General features: G+C 39.1%; 1 protein-coding gene across 2 annotated transcripts in view; it reads left to right on the top strand.

The window, feature by feature from the left end:
- Window positions 1-19929, top strand: part of PON3 (paraoxonase 3) — a 31868-nt gene that overhangs the window by 7679 nt on the left and 4260 nt on the right. For both annotated transcript variants that reach the window (XM_003896304.5, XM_009203378.3), the window contains exons 3-7: window positions 999-1054; window positions 10244-10409; window positions 15109-15235; window positions 18529-18729; window positions 19752-19833. In XM_003896304.5, coding sequence (XP_003896353.1) covers window positions 999-1054; window positions 10244-10409; window positions 15109-15235; window positions 18529-18729; window positions 19752-19833 — 632 coding nt within the window. The remainder of the gene's footprint in view (window positions 1-998; window positions 1055-10243; window positions 10410-15108; window positions 15236-18528; window positions 18730-19751; window positions 19834-19929) is intronic.

Genomic DNA, 19929 nt, shown 5'->3' with positions numbered 1-19929 from the left:
TTTACGTTTTGATCCAGAGTTGCCAAGGTGCATATCTTAAGAAATAGAGAGAGAGAGCGCCAGTGGCAGCTATGACTATGACTTAGCCTAGGATGTTATGTGGCATTGCGTTCATCTTATTCTATTTGTCAAGGCAGTTACAAAGTTCTACCCAGCTTCAACAGGAGAGAATATAGACTTTACCTCTTGCTGGAAGAGTCTGAACATTACATTTTAAGAACAAGTGGCGATGATACATATTGGTTCTGACATATTTGTAGACTATAGTTTGCCACACTAGATAATCTCACTTCTGTCTACTTGGAACCACATCATATGCAGATCTCTATTCCTACTAGAAGCCATGACAGCTCCTTTTTCATCTTGTTCTCAGTCAAAACTTACTTATTATATGTCTCTTTCCATAGAAAAAAATGCTGAAAACTAGCTCTTAATGAGAAAAAAGATCTGACTAAACTTTCATATTAATTCTCACTAATCTTTCATATTCATTTGTACTCAATATTTTATTACTCAATAATTTCCCAATATAATTGTATAATGATAGTGTTTTAGGCTTCACGTTGGAAGAGAAGGAATGCTTGGCAGAGAGGCCTGTAATAAAAGACCTTCACGATTATGACTTTCTGATTTTATTATTGAGTCTATAGACCAGCCTTCTATGGGGAATAAAGCTGAATCTCTCAGGACATGCCCTGGAAATTGTTACTTAAAGAGTAAATCTAGGATATGAGTTTATTTTCTAGGTATTTGCCTTTTTCTCCTGAAAATGGGATTCTAAAAAATGATTTAGTATTTGAGGAGTCTGATTCAAGTTTTACTGTAGAGTAGCATGCCTGTGAGATTCCCAAAAGTTAATATAGTTTCCCAAGTAAATGGTTGAACAAGTTGACAGTTTCCAAAAGAAGTTTCCAAAAGATATTTGTAGTTTGGACTGTGAGATGTATTTTTTTGAGCATTCATATATGCATTTTTCTGATTCTACCCTTCTTTTGCAGAAAATGGCTCTGAAGATATTGATATACTTCCTAGTGGGCTGGCTTTTATCTCCAGTGTGAGTATTTTCCATGCTGCTCTGATGCTCACGTCAATAGCTGTATAGACAGTACATTAATGTTGTCCACTGGAGCTGCCAGATGGATCCCTACACTCTCATCCCACCTATGGGTAAACCAGTCAACTAAAAAAACCAAAACAGGATTCTGGAGGGCTAATTAGAACACCGCAGGAATGCCCAGCTTTGACTGCCTCATGGTGGGCAACTCCCTGTGGGTAGTGGCATACTCAGTAGGGTCTTGATAAATGTGTATTGATTTCCATTCGATTCCTACACTAGTCTCCAGGTCGGTCCTATTGCTATCCATTCTCATCATTGCTCTATTTGACTGGGCTTCCGCTTCTAATTGTGAATGGCAGTTCACTCATGATTGGCTCTCTGTTTGTTTGTTATTGGTGTATAGGAATGCTTGTGATTTTTGCACATTGATTTTGTATCCTGAGACTTTGCTGAAGTTGCTTATCAGTTTAAGGAGATTTTGGACCCGGATGATGGGGTTTTCTAAATATACAATCATGTCATATGCAAACAGAGACAATTTGACATCCTCTTTTCCTAATTGAATACACTTTATTTCTTTCTCTTGCCTGATTGCCCTGGCCAGAATTTCCAACACTATGTTGAATAGGAGTGCTGAGAGAGGGTATCCTTGTTTTGTGCCAATTTTCAAAGGGAACGCTTCCAGTTTTTGCCTATTCAGTATGATATTGGCTGTGGGTTTGTCATAAATAGCTCTTATTATTTTGAGATATGTACTATCAATACCTAGTTTATTGAGAATTTTTAGCATGAAGGGCCGTTGAATTTTGTTGAAGGCCTTTTCTGCATCTATTGAGATAATCATGTGGTTTTTGTTGTTGGTTCTGTTTATGTGATGGATTACATTTATTGATTTGCATATGTTGAACCAGCCTTGCATCCCAGGGATGAAGCTGACTTGATTGTGGTGGATAAGCTTTTCGATGTGTTGCTGGATTCGGTTTGCCAGTATTTTTTTGAGGATTTTCCCAGCGCTGTTCATCAGGGATATTGGCCTAAAATTATCTTTTTTTGGTGTGTCTCTGCCATGCTTTGGTATCAGGATGATGCTAGCCTTATAAAATGAATTAGGGAGGATTCCCTCTATTTCTATTGATTGGAATAGTTTCAGAAGGAATCGTACCAGCCCCTCTTTGTACCTCTGGTAGAATTCGGCTGTGAATCCATCTGGTCCTGGACTTTTTTTGGTTGGTAGGCTATTAATTATTGCTTCAATTTCAGAACCTGTTATTGGTCTATTCAGAGATTCAACTTTTTCCTGCTTTAATCTTGGGAAGGTGGATGTATCCAGGAATTTATCCACTTCTTCTGGATTTTCTAGTTTATTTGTGTAGAGGTGGTTTTAGTATTCTCTGATGGTAGTTTGTATTTCTGTGGGATCAGTGGTGATATCCCCTTTTTCATTTTTTACTGCATCTATTTGATTCATCTCTTGTTTCTTCTTTATTAGTCTTGCTAGTGGTCTATTTTGTTGATTTTTTTTTTTCAAAAAAGCAGCTCTTGGATTCACTGATTTTTTGAAGGGTGGATTCATTGATTTTTTGAAGGGTTTTTCATGTCTCTATCTCCTTCAGTTCTACTCTGATCTTAGTTATTTCTTGCCTTCTGGTAGCTTTTGAATTTGTTTGCTCTTGCTTCTGTAGTTCTTTTAGTTGCGATGTTAGGGTATCGATTTTAGATCTTTCCTGCTTCCTCTTGTGGGCATTTAGTGCTATAAATTTCCCTCTACACACTGCTTTAAATGTGTTCCAGAGATTCTGGTACCTTGTGTCTTTGTTGTCATTGGTGTCAAAGAAAATCTTTATTTCTGCCTTCATTTTGTTATTTAACCAATAGTCATTCAGGAACAGGTTGTTCAGTTTCCATGTAGTCGTGTGGTTTTGAGTGAGTTTCTTAATCTGGAGTTCTAATTTGGTTGCACTGTGGTCTGAGAGACAGTTCGTGATTTCTGTTATTTTGCGTTTGCTAAGGGATGTTTTACTTCCAATTATGAGGTCAATTTTAGAATAAGTGTGATATGCTGCTGAGAAGAATGTATATTCTATTGATTTGGGGTGGAGAGTTCTATAGATATCTGTTAGGTACACTTGGTCCTGAGCTGAGTTCAAGTCCTGGATATCCTTATTAACTTTCTGTCTCATTCATCTGTCTAATATTGACTGTGGGGTGTTAAGGTCTCCCATTATTATTGTATGGGAGTATAATTCTCTTGGCAGGTCTCTAAGGACTTGCTTTATGAATCTGGGTGCTCCTGTATTGGATGCATGTATATTTAGGATAGTTGGCTCTTCTTGTTGAATTGATCCCTTTACCATTATGTAATGGCCTTCTTTGTCTCTTTTGAGCTTTGTTAGTTTAAAGTCTGTTTTATCAGAGACTAGGATCACAACTCCTGTTTTTTTTGTTTTTTTTGTTTTTGTTTTTTTTTGCTTTTTATTTCCTTGGTAAATCTTCCTCCATCCCTTTATTTTGAGCCTATATGTGTCTTTGCACATGAGATGGGTCTCCTGAATACAGCACACAGATGAGTCTTGACTCTATCCAATTTACCAGTCTATGTCTTTTAATTGGAGCATTCAGCCCATTTACATTTAAGGTTAATTTTGTTATGTGTGAATTTGGTCCTGTCATTATGATGTTAGCTGGTTATTTTGCTCATTAATTGATGCAGTTTCTTCATAGCATCAGTAATCTTTACAATTTGGTATATTTTTGCAGTGGCTGGTACCGGTTGTTCCTTTCCATGTTTAGTGCTTCCTTCAGGAGCTCTTGTAAGGCAGGACTGGTGGTGACAAAAATCTCTCAGCATTTGCTTGTCTGCAAAATATTTTATTTCTCCTTCACTTATGAAGCTTAGCTTGGCTGGATATGAAATTCTGGGTTGAAAATTCTTTTCTTTAAGAATGTTGAATATTGGCCCTCACTCACTTCTGGCTTGCAGGATTTCTGCCGAGAGATCTGCTGTTAGTCTGAATGGGTTTCCCTTTGTGGGTAACCCGACCTTTCTCTCTGGTTGCCCTTAACATTTTTTCCTTCATTTCAACCTTGGTGAATCTGACAATTATGTGTCTTGGGGTTGCTCTTCTCGAGGAGTATCTTTGTGGTATTCTCTGTATTTCCTGAATTTGAATGTTGGCCTGACTTGCTAGATTGGGGAAGTTCTCCTGGATAATATCCTGAAGAGTGTTTTCTAACTTGGACCCATTCTCCCCGTCACTTTCAGGAATACCAATCAAATGTAGATTTGATCTTTTCACATAGTCCCATATTTCTTAGAGGCTTTGTTCTTTTCTTTTCAATCTTTCGTCTCTAATCTTGTCATCTTACTTTATTTCATTAATTTGATCTTCAATCACTGATATCCTTTCTTCCACTTGATCAAATTGGCTATTGAAGCTTGTGCATGCATCAGGAAGTTCTCATGCCATGGTTTTCAGCTCCATCAGGTCATTTAAGATCTTCCCTACACTGTTTATTCTAGTTATCCACTTGTCTAACCTTTTTTCAAGGGTTTTAGCTTCCTTGCAATGGGTTAGAACATGCTCCTTTAGCTTGGAGAAGTTTATTACTGACCTTCTGAAGCCTACTTCTGTTAACTCATCAAACTCATTCTTCATCCAGTTTTGTTCCTTTGCTGGCGAGGAGCTGTGATTCTTTGGAGGTGAAGAGGCACTCTGGGTTTTGGAATTTTCAGCTTTTTTGCTCTGGTTTCTCCCCATATTTGTGGTTTTATCTACCTTTGGTCTTTGATGTTGCTGACCTACAGATGGGGTTTTTGGTGTAGATGGGCTTCTTGTTGATGTTGATACTATTCCTTTCTGTTTGTTAGTTTTCCATCTAACAGTTGGGCCCCTCAGCTGCAGGTCTGTTGGAGTTTGCTGGATGTCCACTGCAGAACCTGTTTGCATGGAAATCACCAGCGGAGGCTGCAGAACAGCAAATATTGATGCCTGGTTTTTCTTCTGGAAGCTTTGTCCCAGAGGGGCACCCACCTGTATGAGGTGTCTGTCAGCCCCTAGTGGGAGGTGTCTCCCAGTCAGGCTACACAGGTGTCAGGGACCCACTTGAGGAGGCAGTCTGTCTGTTCTCAGAGCTCAAATGCTGTGCTGGGAGAACCACTACTCTCTTCAGAGTTGTCAGACAGGGACGTTTAGGTCTGCTGAAGCTGTCTGCTGCCTTTTGTTCTGATATGCCCTGCCCACAGAGGTGGAATCTATAGCAAGGCAGTAGGCCTTGTTGAGCTGTGGTGGAATCTGCCCAGTTCAAGCTTCCTGGCCTCTTTGTTTACACTGTGAGCACAAAACCACCTACTCAAGCCTCAGCAATGGTGGACGCCCCTCCCCCTGCCAAGCTGCAGCATCACAGCTTGATCTCAGACTGCTGCGCTAGCAGTGAGCAAGGCTCCGTGGGTGTAGGACCCACCAAGCCAGGCATGGGAGGGAAGTTCCAGGTCTGCTAGTTGCGAAGACTGTGGGAAAAGCACAGTATTTGGGCAGGAGCATACCGTTCCTCCAGGTACAGACTGTCATGGCTTCCCTTGGCTAAGAAAGGGAAATCTGCTGGCCCCTTGTGCTTCCCAGGTGAGGCGACGCCCTGCCCTGCTTTGGCTTGCCCTCCATGGGCTGCACCCACTGTCCAACCAGTCCCAGTGAGATGGACCAGGTACCTCAGCTGGAAATGCAGAAATCACCCGTCTTCTATGTTGATCTTGCTGGGAGCTGCAGACCGGAGGTGTTCCTATTTAGCTATCTTGGAAGCCTCCTTCCAGTTTAAATTTTCAATGTTATGCTAAATACACCACTAAAAGTGATGATTCTATAGCTAGGAGATTTCTTTGCTGTTGTGAAATAATGTTTGTCCTTCATACTGTATATTTTCTTCTTCTTTTTTTTTTTAAATTTTCACTGAAACTAAAAGTTCTGAATCATTGCTATACAGGAAGTATATATTTTGATCACAAGTTTATGAGAAATGTTAACATGAAGTTTTTAATAATGAATCTCCTTTTGTAAATGAACAACTTATAGGATAAGGATTATGTTATTTGCTTGTTTCTAATCCTTCTGCTCTATAATAAATTTGGGACCTTGTTCTTTTGGTTTCTCCTTTTACCCTTTCTTGCCATCCTAGAAGATGTTTGAAAGTTGCTGATTTGGACAATAATTCTGTGCAATAGATATTTCTAGTCTATTTAGGGATGGCAAACAGGGTATTTTTCTCCCCTGTCTTGGGACTTGACATGCTTATCTTTGACTCCAAGATTACTCCCTTCGTCACACTTTGCCAGCTAACTCCTACTTCTTTGTGAGGGTTCATTGCGGTGGCACTTTACTTCCTCAGCAGAGTCTTCCCTGGCACTCTCTTGTGGAGTGAGGTGCCTCTTCAATGTTCCCTCTTGAATATTCGCCTGAGTTTAGGCTGTTATAGACCACACCATACTTATGTACTTGCTCTAGATTTCAAGATCCTTGAACTCAAGACTTTGGAGCATGCATTGACATGCCCAACACCTAACATACTACCAGGCGTGTGCAAGTCCTCGAATATTTACTGAGTGCATGTGGTGATGGATGAGGATAGTGGAAGAGTTCATTGATTGTCCACATATACCTGTAGTTTGTTGGGAAAATAAGATTCCTGCATGTCTCGATGATGATTTTCACCATTTTTACCAGTGAATGGTATGAAAAGAATTGCTTACAGTCATTAGCACATAGTTGATTTGCTGCCACAAATTCCTACCTAACTGCTTTACACAGAAAACTAGGTGAATGTGAAGCCATTTATCAGAAGCGTTTCTTCGATCATCACACTTACTCTAGACCAAGCTTGTTTGCAGTGCCCCACCCTTATCTCTTTATCAGATTATTTTATTTCTGTAACATCCAGTCTTTGCATTAGCTGGCTATGCTCTACCTTCCCCCAAGCTACCAAGGTACTTGCCAATGTGTTCTGTCTTGAGCTACCTTCCTGAGCAATATTGTTTACTTCCAAACCTTTCTCTATGTGTGGGAGAGAGGCTGAACAATAAATGATCTGAGTGATTTAGGCAAATCACTCATCTAGGCCTCATTTCCCTCATGTGAAAGGGAAGATGTGAGATTAAATGCCCCTAATATATTTATATATATAATTATTATATATATTTGATTTTTAACGTATATATATAATTTTTTTCTCCAGTGCTACTATTATCTGAGCCATTGAGTTTGGTGACAAATTGGTTATGGGGGAAAGAGTGGATTGAAAATTGGATTTTATGGTCCAATGTTGGGGAGCATAGTGATGTCCTTAGCTGAGAAGAATAGATAGAAATGAGAGGATGTGCAGTGAGCTGAGATCCGGCCACTGCACTCCCTCCTGGGCGACAGAGCGAGACTCCGCTTCAAAAAAAAAAAGAAATGAGAGGATGGATTCGAGGGGAGAATGTTGATTTTGTTTTTGACTATTTGATTTTGAGCTGCCCTTTGGGAGGAAGTTGGGAATGCAAGCTAGAGTTACAGAGTTACAAATAAATGTGCAGACTTGAAAGTCCTTGTTATGAAGGAAATACCTGAATCTTTATGTATAAGATCTGCAAGGAAAGAGTATAGAGTGAGAAGGGAGGAGGGATGGATTAAAAACAGAAGGAGGCAGAAATCTAAGAGTCAGGAAGAGGAGCAGGATTTCTATCTAGGAACTCTACTTTTGACTTTTTGATAAGAAAGAAGAAGGTATATTGTAGTGTCGAATGCCACAGAGAAACAGATAAGAAGTAGAAAAGTTATCAAAATAAAGTAATTTGGAGACCATTATGTGATCTTTATAATGGTATTTCTATAAACTGGTGGGTGTAGAATACTAACTTCAGGGAATTGAGAGTTGGAGCAGTTCACATTAGGCAACAAGATCAGGTGATGTTTCTAAGAAATTTGATGGTGAGGGGAAGAGAGAGAAATGCATATATGAAGAGGCAGTAAAGTTAGAAAAATATTTATTTCAGGGAAGGAAACCTTGTAATTTTTCAGGCCGAAGAAGAAGCTGTTAGTGAAAAATGAGTGGTAAAGCAAGAGAGAGAAGGTGTAATCTCTAGAGACAGACCCTAGAGAACAGGGAACCAAGAAAGCAGGTAAAGGATGTAACCTAAGAACAGAGGAGGGACACTCCTTCCTTGAGAAAAGAGGGAGAAAGGAAGAGAATGAATAAAACTGAAGAAGAATCACTGGGACAGAAAGGAAAGAATTATAGGAAATTCATGTTAAATGACATGGTATCTTCAGAGAAGTAGTAAGTAAAGTCATCCACTCATAATAAAGAGGAAGAAAGTATGGGCTCTAGAACAGTGGTCCCAATCTTTTGGGCACCAGGGACCAGTTTCATGGAAGACAATTTTTTCCACAGTTCAGGGACGGGGAGCAGGGCATGGTCAAGACAAAACTGTTCTACCTCAGATCATCAGGCATTAGATTCTCATAAGGAGCATCCAACCTAGATCCCTCGCAGGCTCAGTTCACAATAGAGTTTGCACTCCTATGAGAATCTAATGCCACTGCTGATCTTACAGAAGGTGGAGCTCAGGTGGTAATGCTTACTCATCCACAGCTTACCTCCTGTTGTGTGGCCCAGTTCCTTACAGACTATGGACTGGTACCAGTCTGTGGCACAGGGGTTGGGGACCCCTACTCTAGAAGATAATGAAATAAATTTAGAAGGGAGACATGAGGAAATCGAATAGATTGCCTATCATAATGAGCCAAAAAAAATCAATAAACAGTACTAAACGTCTGGCTGAAGTTAGGGTGGTGACTTTGTAGTGGAGTTTTTCAACCTGATTTTAAACTTGCCCTATATAAGAACTAGACCAAAGCAAAGGGAGTTGGAACATAATGTGATAAGGAAGCAAAGGGTGTGGCTATTGATGATGACAGAATTATGGTCTGGAAGCAGAAGTTTGTGGCTAGGGACATGCCAATCCCTTCTCCAGATGTGCTGACTTAAGGAGAATAAAGAGGGAACATTGCCTCCTCTGATGAGCTTCAGTAGTGCCAGTGTTGTCTGGGAAAAGCCAGGTTTCCTCCAGACAACATTGGGCATATGATTTGGGCATACAAGGACTGTTCTAAAAAAAAGTTTGAAGATGTAACTGGGGTTGTTCAGAAAAGGTTGACTACCTCAAGAGGGAGCAGTGGAAGAGCCGGTAATAGTATTATAAGTGTATGTGTATGTGTGTGTAGAAAGGACAGGGAGAGGGAAAGAGGCAGAAAGACAAGGTGAAATAGGAAAGACAGAATTGCAATAGACTGTAAAAGAAGATAAAGGTAGCAGAGAAGATATAAAGTTATTGATATTGATATATATCCGATCCAGTGATAGATGGGGGACACGGAGAGGAAGTGGACTGTTTTGTAACTGGTGTAGAATAAACCAACCCCAAGGTTTGTCACAGTGGACTCAGATGCAGCAAAGGCTTCATGCATTCAGGATGCCTATTGTTGATTGATAGCTACCTGATCCTAACAGTAGAAAGGACCACTGTCCAAGTTACTGGAATAAACTTTTTGTGATATATGAGTAAAGCATTCATGTCAGAATTTTCAGACATACCTACAGGAACAAAATAGGTCAAAAATAGTCAACTCTATAAGACTGGTATCCTTATGTTGATTCTTGGCCAGCTCTACTGTTTGCCACTACATGATATAATCAATGTAGGAATGGGAACAATACAATTAAACTATACACCCCTTCTCTCTGCTTTGAGGAAGGTTAGTTATAGAATACCAGTACTGGAAATAATCTTACAATCATGTATTTGAACTTCTTCATTTTATAGATGAGGAATGTGAGGTACAGGCATGTGAAGGAATTCACACAAAGTAACAGCCTAGTCTCTTCCGTTATATTTTTTGGCTTAATTCCTTTTCTCTAAATTAAAAACTCTTCCTTATCTTGAATATGGTTCTTTCTGTGTTTATAGCCAATGTTTAGATGACATCAGTAACACCCCAGATCAGATCATGGAAACAGCTGACAGAGTGAAAAAGCCCAGAAATCTAAATGAAATTTAGCACTTTGAACATTTTTATTTGGCTTTGAGATTTTAAATTCCATATGAAAATATTGTTTTGATATGTATATGTGTGCACACTTGTTCTTTATTTTTAAAAGGGATTAAAATATCCAGGCCTGCCAAACTTTGCACCAGATGAGCCAGGAAAAATCTTCTTGATGGATCTGAATGAACAAAATCCAAGGGCACAAGCACTAGAAATCAGTGGTGGATTTGACAAAGAATTATTTAATCCACATGGGATCAGTATTTTCATCGACAAAGGTAAAGCCTGTATGCTTAGGGATAAGGGGGAAATGAGGGAAATAGAAACCATTTATCTCCAGCCCCTCAATATTTATGTAATAGAAAGAGAGAGGACGGTATTTTACCATACACATATGTTTTTGTAAAATGATAGATAGGTATAAAACATTGTAACCATTGCATTAAAGAAGGAACACTAGTATTTTTGGCCCTATGTGGTCTCCTCCTCTTCCTTCTATTCACTTGTCTTCTTGTTTGACTGTCACAACCTGTTTGAATAGTATTCTCAGAAATCTAACATATAAACTAAAGACCCTTTAGTTTAGTTGTCACTAAAGACAACTGTGAGACATTTAAAAACATAACATAAAGGGGGAAAAAAACAAATTAGACTCATCAAAGTTGAAAGCTTTTGTGCTTCAAAAGACACCATCAAGAAAGTGAAAAACAACCCAAAGAATGAGAGATATTTGTAAATCATATATTATTTACATTGTATTCAGACAATATAAATAATTCTTACAACTTAACAACAAAACACAAATCATATAATTTTAAAATGGACAAAGTATCTACCTAGATAGACATTTCTCCTAAGATACACAAAGGCCTGTAAGCACATGAAAGATGTTCATCATCCTTAGTCATTAGGAAAATACAGATCAAAACCAGAATGAGATACTATTTCAGACCCACTAGGATGGTGATAATTAAAAAGACAGACAATAACAAATGTTGGCAAGGATGTATAAAAATTGGAACCCTCTTACTTTGCCAGTGGGATTGTGAAATAATGTAACCACTTTGGGAAGCAGTTTTGCATTTCCTCAACATTTTAAACATAGAGTTACCATACAATCCAGCAACTCTGCACCTTGGTGCATGCTCAAGAGAATTGAAAACATATCCATGCAAAACCTGTACACAAATGTTCATAGCAGCATTACTGCTAATACAAAAGGTGGAAATAACCCAAATGTCTATCAACTGATGAATTCACAAATAAGATGTGATAGGCATTTATACAATAGAACACTATTTGGCAATAAAAAGAAATGAACTACTCATGCATTGCTATAATATGGATGAAGCTTGTAAATATAATGCCAACTGAAAGAATTTAATCACTAAAAGCCACATATTATGTAATTCCATATATATGAAGTGTTCAGAATAGGTGAATTCGCAGACAGAAAAAATTGTTGGCAGGAGCCAGGGGAGTGGGGAAGAAGGAATGACAGCTAATGAGTAGGTGATTTCTTTTTGGGTGATGGAAATGTTCTGAAACTAGATAGTGGTTATGGTTGCACAACCCTGTGAATATACTAAAACACACTGAAGTTTACATTTTAAAAGTCTGAATTCAATGGTGTGTGAATTATATCTCAAAAATATATTATAAAAAACATAACAGTTATTAACATACCATATATGCTTTAAAAACAACAGTTTCCAATATTATTTTTGACTTCTTCACAGTTCATAGTTTCAAACATCTAATTTTAAAATATTTGTGGGTCTATACAGCATGAAGAAAAGTAAGAACAGGGAAACCTCACTAACAGTGACCACATGAAAGGAGGGCCAAATTGAAATGCTAGAATTCCATGAAATCTTATATACACTTTTTATTTGTTTAGCAAGCTCTGCTTTAAAAGATAATTGAATCTAACAATTTTTCATTGGTTTATAATATATAAACTATTTTCATTTATAATGGTGTCTTTACTTCCCAAAATAAAATCCTGAGCCCAACCTTGACACTTCCTCTCCCTGGCCCTTTCGATCAATTCATTATAATGTTTTGTTTGAGGTATCTCTCCAATATCTCTCCAGTCTGAAATATCTGTCCACCTCTCCCCATCCTCACTGCCACCAGCAGTCCAATGGCCCAGCATGTCTTCCCTGATTCTGCATGGGCCCCCAACTGTACCTTCCTTCTCATACCACTTCAATTCATTGTCATAGTAAGGATTGCTTTTTATGCAAATCTGATTATGTCCCTCTTTTCATCAAATTTTCCATGTTGTTCCATCACTCTGAGGATAAACCCCAAATCTCCAGAATGGCCTGTGTTCCTGGGTGCTTCCCCTGTACATTCTGGCATCTGTACGCTCTCCAGTTTCACTGGAAACCATTCTCCCCCAGACTCTCTGGACCAGCCACACTGGATTTCTTTTCATTCGATGAAGTGTCTCATGCCTCGGGATCTTTACATCTGCTGTTCCCTCTGCCTGGAATGTCCTTGTGCCACTTCTGGCTCACTCTTTGTCATCATTGAAGCCTCCGCTTAAATATCATCTTCTCAGGGACGCCTTCCCACCATCTTGTTCCAGGTTGTGTACCTTTCTATATTTCTTCTCAATGTACCTCTTTTTAAAAATCATTCATTACAGGGGTAACTAACTTTTTTTATTTTTTGAGATAAAGTTTTGCTTGTCACCCAAGCTGGAGTGCAGTGGCCCAATCTCAGCTCACTGCAACCTCTGCCTCCCGGGTTCAAGCAATTCTCCTGCCTCAGCCTCCCAAGTAGCTGGGATTACAGGCATGCGCCACCGTGCCGGCTAATTTTTTGTATTTTTAGTAGAGGCAGGGTTTCACCATGTTGGCCAGGCTAGTCTCAAACTCCTGATCTCAAGGGATCCACCTGCCTTGGCCTCCCAAAGTGTTAGGATTATAGGTGTGAGCCACCACTCCCAGCCTACAGAGGTAACTATTTTTTTTTTAATGTTAAAGGATACCAATTTTCTTTCCCTCTCCTGCTCTTGCTCTATAGCAAGTTCCTAAACTTAACAGTTACTCTTCAAATGAATGACACTCTATGAAGAACATGTCTCCCAACTGTAGTATTCTTTGTTTTAATTTATTTAATAATTTTTCCTCCTTGTTTTCCTCTCTCAAATATAATCACCATAAAAGCATATGTGATTTGTCCATTGCTGGATTCTGAGAGTCTAGAATGTATCTGATGCACAGTAGGTACTCTCTGAACGCATATTAGATGAATAAATAAATGAACCCTATAGGACAGGCAGAGCACATAATAATATTCAACTTTATAGATGCATACAATGAAGTTTAGAGGAATACAGTAAAGTGTGACTTCACTTCTGCAGTTAGTAAATGGCTGATCCAGAACTCAGACAGAAGAGGTCTCACTTCTAATCCTGTGTCTTACTAAAGTGAGATTAGGGCTCTATTTAAATAATTTTAAAACCACAACTGTTTTGCCTCACACTGTATAAGACATAAGATTCTTCATTGGAGATGGTATAATAAGTGATTAGATTTACCTGAAACTATTTCATTGCATGGGGTAGTATTAGAGGTAGAGGTAGAGGTGGAGTTGGGGCTTTTTCTCTTTTTTTGTTGCTGTTGTGTTTTGTTTGTTTGTTTGTTTTGTTTTGTTTTTTTGAGATGGGACACGTTTACACAATAACATTCAGTCATATAATCAGGCTTCCATAAGTTGAGTATATTATGATTCACAGCTTATCTTATTTGTTTGTCATCTCCCTTAATTGTGTGTTTAATTCATAAGGCCAAAATATTACACATAGAAATAGAGATGGAATGAGGAGATGGAGAAGAAAAGTATTCTCACTAAGTATGTCTTATTTGGAAAGAGGGATTCAGTAGATGCACTAGAAGAAATGAAACCAGGGCAGCACATATGATTGTTCACTACTGTGTCTAGCAAAAGACTGAAGGTCCGTGTTGGGGCTGAAATCCAACCCATGTTCTGTTTGCCAAGCCCTGAGCCTTGGAACAGAGCTGGATCAGACCAGAAGGAAGATTTCATCTGTGAGCAAGCACCTTTCCTTAATGTGCATCAAAGTGCCCAGTGTGTTTCAGAGGTCCTGGTTATGAATTTTGCATCTCAGGGTTTGGGCTTGTTCCATCACGTGCTTAAAAACTCCATCTGGGAAAGGAATAGGGAAGATGAATACAGATCAAGTCCTACAGTGGGAGGATGGGGCCAGACCCTTTAAAACTCCAGAGCTCGTCAAACCTAGAACTCCTGATAAGTCAGAAGACAGCACTCTCAGAGGCCAAATTACTACCCTCAATCCTGTTCACAGCAGTTCACATTCCAGTTGAAATGGGTAGGTGACATTTCTGAGGTGGGTACTACCTGGAATTAGTTTGTTTTATCTTGCATTCGTATTTACATGCCATGTCCATTGGGCTCACTAAATACTGTTATGTTGGCTTGTGTCAGAAATTCATTGTCTAGCTGGGAAATGTTGCTTATTTTAAGGTATTTACACTGCCCTGACATTTACTCAGCTTCTGTTGCAATGCAGATAATTATTGCACACACACAACATCTCAGCAAAGTTTTGTTTGCTTGCACTCACTTCTCTTGCTGAAGGGCCGTCTGGGGAACCACATTCCTGTTTATGCATCATTATAGTTCTGTAGGCTCCTGTTAGGCAGGATATGCATATAAGGGTGAAGTGACTATGGCAAAACGTCTTGGCTCTGCCACTTTGTGGTGATGACATTGCTGATGGGTCATTCGCCTCCTGAGCTTCAATTTCCTCAATTAAATCTGGATTCTGGTATTTGTCTGACTTACCTATCAGATAGACTGTGAGAGTCAAATGCAAGATGTATGAAGAAAACTTTTGGAAGTGACCAAGTTTTAAAACAAGTCTAATATTAGTTGTGATAGAGGTAACTTACTTGGAAATTATGCCTTTTTTCCATGTAGACCATACAGTGTATCTTTATGTTGTGAATCATCCCCACATGAAGTCCACTGTGGAGATATTTAAATTTGAGGAACAACAACGTTCTCTGGTATACCTGAAAACTATAAAACACGAACTTCTCAAAAGGTATGGAATGAAAGTACTATGCAGTTCTATTTATTTTGCACCTCTGCTGTGTGCTTTGTTTTCTTTGGTTCAGCAGGCTTTCTTAAACTTTTGTTTTGAAATTGTTTTAGATTTTTTTCTAAAGCTTTCTAATGATTCCCATGGTGACTCTTCCCAGCACCTCACTAGAAATTGCCTGTTAGGTATTGAATATGCCTTTATTTTCCAGCATTTTGAAAGCATTTTAATCCTATAAAGGTGCTCAATTAGATTCGCAGCTCTAATTCCATCCCCTTTACCACAGCAACTCAATACCTACTATCGGTCTCTGTTTAAACACCTACACCCTTTTTTGGTTGTCCTGGTAGGCTGTGTTCTGTGAGCCTCGCCCACCGGGTGTTATAACCAACCTCCAGAGGAGCCACTTCTTTGTTTAATTACAGCTTTAAAGTAGAATTTTTTAAAAGCCCGTGGGCACTTATAAAAAATACATTTGTTAAGCATCAACTATGTGCCAGGCACTATGCTAGAATACTTAATTTAACTTAATTCTCACAAAGCCTTTAATAATAGGCATGGGTAAACTAAGACTTAGAGAAGGTTTGGGTTAGGTAACTTGCCCAAGTTACACAATTTGTAAGTGGCAGAAACAGAGTGTAAATCTATATCCATCTGAATTCAAAGCTGAGCTCTCAGTTGCAATGAACATCTTTCTTCCTGCATTCATTAAAATAACAGGCTTTTCAGTGGACAGGCTGCCTGTTTAAAGGCTGTAGCAAACAATAAAGAATTCATCTTTTACCAAATGGGCTTAACACTAAAAAAACTGACTCCAAAACAGTAAACTATTTCATGGGATGGAAGAATAGGAAAAGAAAAGAAAGTTCATCTTCTCTCCTTTGCTCTCTTTCTCAACATCATGTGTTAATTTCTCCCTATAGAATATGAGGGAAACAAATGCAGAGGGTAGAAGTAAGAGAGGTTGAAGTTATTGAACTCTGCTCCTAATGCACTGTGCTGGGTTCTGAGGCCATAGTGGAGAACAGAACTTCCACAGGGTTGCTGGGAAACTGTGTCAAGTCACTTAATTGGTGCCTCAATTTATTGAGCAAAATGGGGATTCTCATTTGCCTGACTTACATAACTGGTGGATTGTGAGGATCAACTGCATTAGCATAGGATCTCACAGGAACAGTATCCCAGAAAGTGCAGCCTGAGGGCACACCTGATATGTGACCACTTCATTAGGGAGTACAATCCCAGGAAGCAGACTTAAGAAACCAGTGTGAGGCAAGGAAGGGAGAATGTTATGGGTTGAATTTTGTGTCCCCCTGCCCTCCCTGCTCTGCTCCCCCGCCAAAAAATATGTTAAAATCCCAACCACCACTTCCTCAGAAGGTGACACTATTTGGAAATGGAGTCATTGCAGATGTAATTAGTAAAGATAAGATCATGCTGAAATAGAGTACCCTTAATGCAGTAGAACTGGTGTCCTTGCAAGAAGACAGGCAGATATACAGGAAGAATGTCATGTGAAGATGGATACTGACATTGGAGTGATGTATCTACAAGCCAAGGAATGCCTGGGACTACTGGAATGTCTTGCTGGAAGAGGCAAGGAAGGATTCTTCCCTAGAACCTTCAGAGATAACATGGCCCTACCAACAATGTGGTTTTGGATTTCTAGCCTCCAAAACTGTGAGGCAATACATTTCTGGTGTTTAAGCCACTGAGTTTGTGGTTCTTTGCTGTGCCAGCCCTAGGAAACACACAGTGAGGGAGGTCCAGCAAAGGCGTCATTAAGCCAACCACTGCTAAGTGCAACTGACTGCTTGAAATCATGGGCTTATCCTCCAGTAATCAACGCAAGCTGCATCTCAGGACAATCTGGTCGAGGAGAAAAAGGGAGAAGGGTTTATCCACTGGCCCCATCTCCTGTTAGTCAAAGATTTGCCTCAAGAGGCCTTCATTCTCCCACATTCTTGGTGGTTGTGCATGTGCAAGTCTAGTTTTGTGGTATCCTATGACTCGATGTCAGCATGAAGTCTGGAAGTGGGAGGCAAGAGGCCCACAGCAGGCATGAACTGAGACACTGCTAGGCTGCCCCTGTGGGAAGTATGTCAGACCTGTGCAGAACTGGTTGAAATAATAGCAGCTGGAACAAGGCAGGTGAGGCTATGAGGATCTAAAGAGGAGCCTGAGGGTACGTACACTGGCACAGACATTGATAAGCACTTACAAGGGGGCAGAACAGAGAGCTACAGAAACAAATTATGAGGCACTTTAACCTAATTTATGGTGTCAGGCAATACTTTTTGGAGTAAGGAATGCTTAAGCTGAGATGCAAAAGGTGAGTAGCCCGGTGACTTCGGGAAAGTCATTATATATCAAAACCTCAAAGTATTTCCTGATTCACCCAAATTTTCGTCCCTAAAATTTAATCTAAAAATGTTTAAGCATTATTTTTTCAAGTCACTTTTTTCTTTTCAAAAATAAAAATGACTTTATTGTTCTTACTGATTGTAAGAACAAGACTTGCTCCATTTTAAAATGTCAATGATATTGAAGAACGTAAGAAAGAATATCACTCATAATTCCATCTACTCAGAGAAAATATAAAGGTCCAGATGAACTGGGTTATGCTCTGATAACAGGACAGCAAAACCCTAACATCCTGATGCCTCAAAACTGCCAAGGTTTGTTTTGTTTGCTCATACATGCTATGTATCCAGTGTAGGTTATTTAGGAACTCAGTTTCATATTATCCTCATTCAGGGCCCTAGGAGGACCACAGTCTCTATCATTACTGTGGGAACATGGGGGAAACATGGTGAAGCAAGCACTGGTTCTTAAAATCTTCCATCTACAAGCCACTCACCTCATTTCATTTCATTTCATTTCACTGGCCAAAGCAAGTCACATGGCTGTGCCTAACTGCAAGGGGATGGGGAAGTGTAACTCCTGAAGGAGGATAACCATGGCTATCAGTGAACTGCACTACAACTGTCACAGATAACCATGATCAACATGTACAAGTCAACAGATTTTGGAGTTTGAGATTCATTTGTGAATTTATTTCTTTTCACTGACTTCTGTGAAAGGGAAGAGTGAGAAAATAATAAATGACTAAAGAAAACCCATGAGGGCAATGCAGAATCATGACTTTCTGTGGAATTCCTTAATCCATACTAGTTCATGTATCCTTTTTCAAATTGATGAACATATTGGTCTATGTCGATATGAGTGATTTTGACAAGGATAAAGGATATTTAAATAACTCATGGGTCTCTTTTTCCACCTCTCTTTCACTTTAGTGTGAATGACATTGTGGTACTTGGACCAGAACAGTTCTATGCCACCAGAGACCACTATTTTACCAACTCCTTCCTGTCATTATTTGAGATGATCTTGGATCTTCGCTGGACTTATGTTCTTTTCTACAGCCCAAGAGAGGTTAAAGTGGTGGCCAAAGGATTTTGTAGTGCCAATGGGATCACAGTCTCAGCAGACCAGAAGTAAGCTCTTGTATGTATTTTTCTATCCTTTGCCCTTGACTTTTTGGTGGACTCCTTTCCTTACGAGGTAGTTACTTCCTTACTTAGGCTTACATAGTGAATATATGTGTGGAGGGATCAGTTGTGGCCAGGATTTGCACTAAATCTGTGATCCTAAGCAATCCATTTGTTTCCTTGGACTTCAGGTTCTTCCTAGTTAAAGGAGGGACGGGGACTTAAGCATAAAAGGACCTCATTCCAAATTTTTACATAACTCTTGAAACACACTTTCCTAACCCACTAAAAAGGAAGATAAATGAGCAATACTTCTGCCCCTTATGAGACTAGAAAGTATTTGACCACTTATGCTAAGTTCAGTTACACAAAAGCTCTTAGGAGAGAGGGAAGGCTACCTTAGATTGGGCATAGGGATTGTAGAAGTTTCAGACTTACTGACTTACAACAGCAGACCATTCAATGAGAAAACACTATTTTAAACGCATGAAATTTTATGAGAAAACACTTTTTAAAAGTGTTTAAAAATTGAAGGTTTTTTAAAATAAAGAGAAGTACCTTGAATATTAACATGTGTATTTGAGATAATGAACAGAGATGATCCCTGTAGAAAACACCTTTCAGTGTCCTTCCTCTTTTCAAATATTGTGATTGAATTTTATGGTCATTTGATACTTCTTTTCAAGCACTAGTTTTTAGAAGTATATATACTTTTGGCCTTATAGGAGATTCACTTACTTTCATTCAATTTAAGGAAAAAGTTGTGACTTTGAAGTAATAAGATTGAGCCTATATATGTAATGTAGAAACACCAGTTTCATTATGGTCATAACTCATATTCAAAGCCTGTTTAAAGCACTTCAAGAATATTAAAAATACTACTCCATTATCTTATTTAACTGCGGTTTAGAAAAGGATTGCAGTTGTACTTTGAAGGAGTGTGAATTTTTATACCTCTTCTCCAAAATGAAAGTGAGTGTTGTCTCTCATTACCACTTGCTTAAGTGTAAATGTCATTTACTTCAAAGGTATGTCTATGTAGCTGATGTAGCAGCTAAGAACATTCACATAATGGAAAAACATGATAACTGGGATTTAACTCAACTGAAGGTAAGAGTACCCTGTCTGGCCCACACAATCTGACTTCTTACATTAGTCCCATACTTGACCCAGGAATGTGCCCCTTGAATGAGGAAAACACGGCTG

This window comes from Papio anubis, chromosome 4 (assembly GCF_008728515.1).
Source record: "Papio anubis isolate 15944 chromosome 4, Panubis1.0, whole genome shotgun sequence".
Taxonomy (NCBI): Eukaryota; Metazoa; Chordata; class Mammalia; order Primates; family Cercopithecidae; genus Papio; species Papio anubis.
The sequence above is the reverse complement of the archived record's forward strand: the minus strand, read 5'-3'. Positions and strand labels throughout refer to the sequence as shown.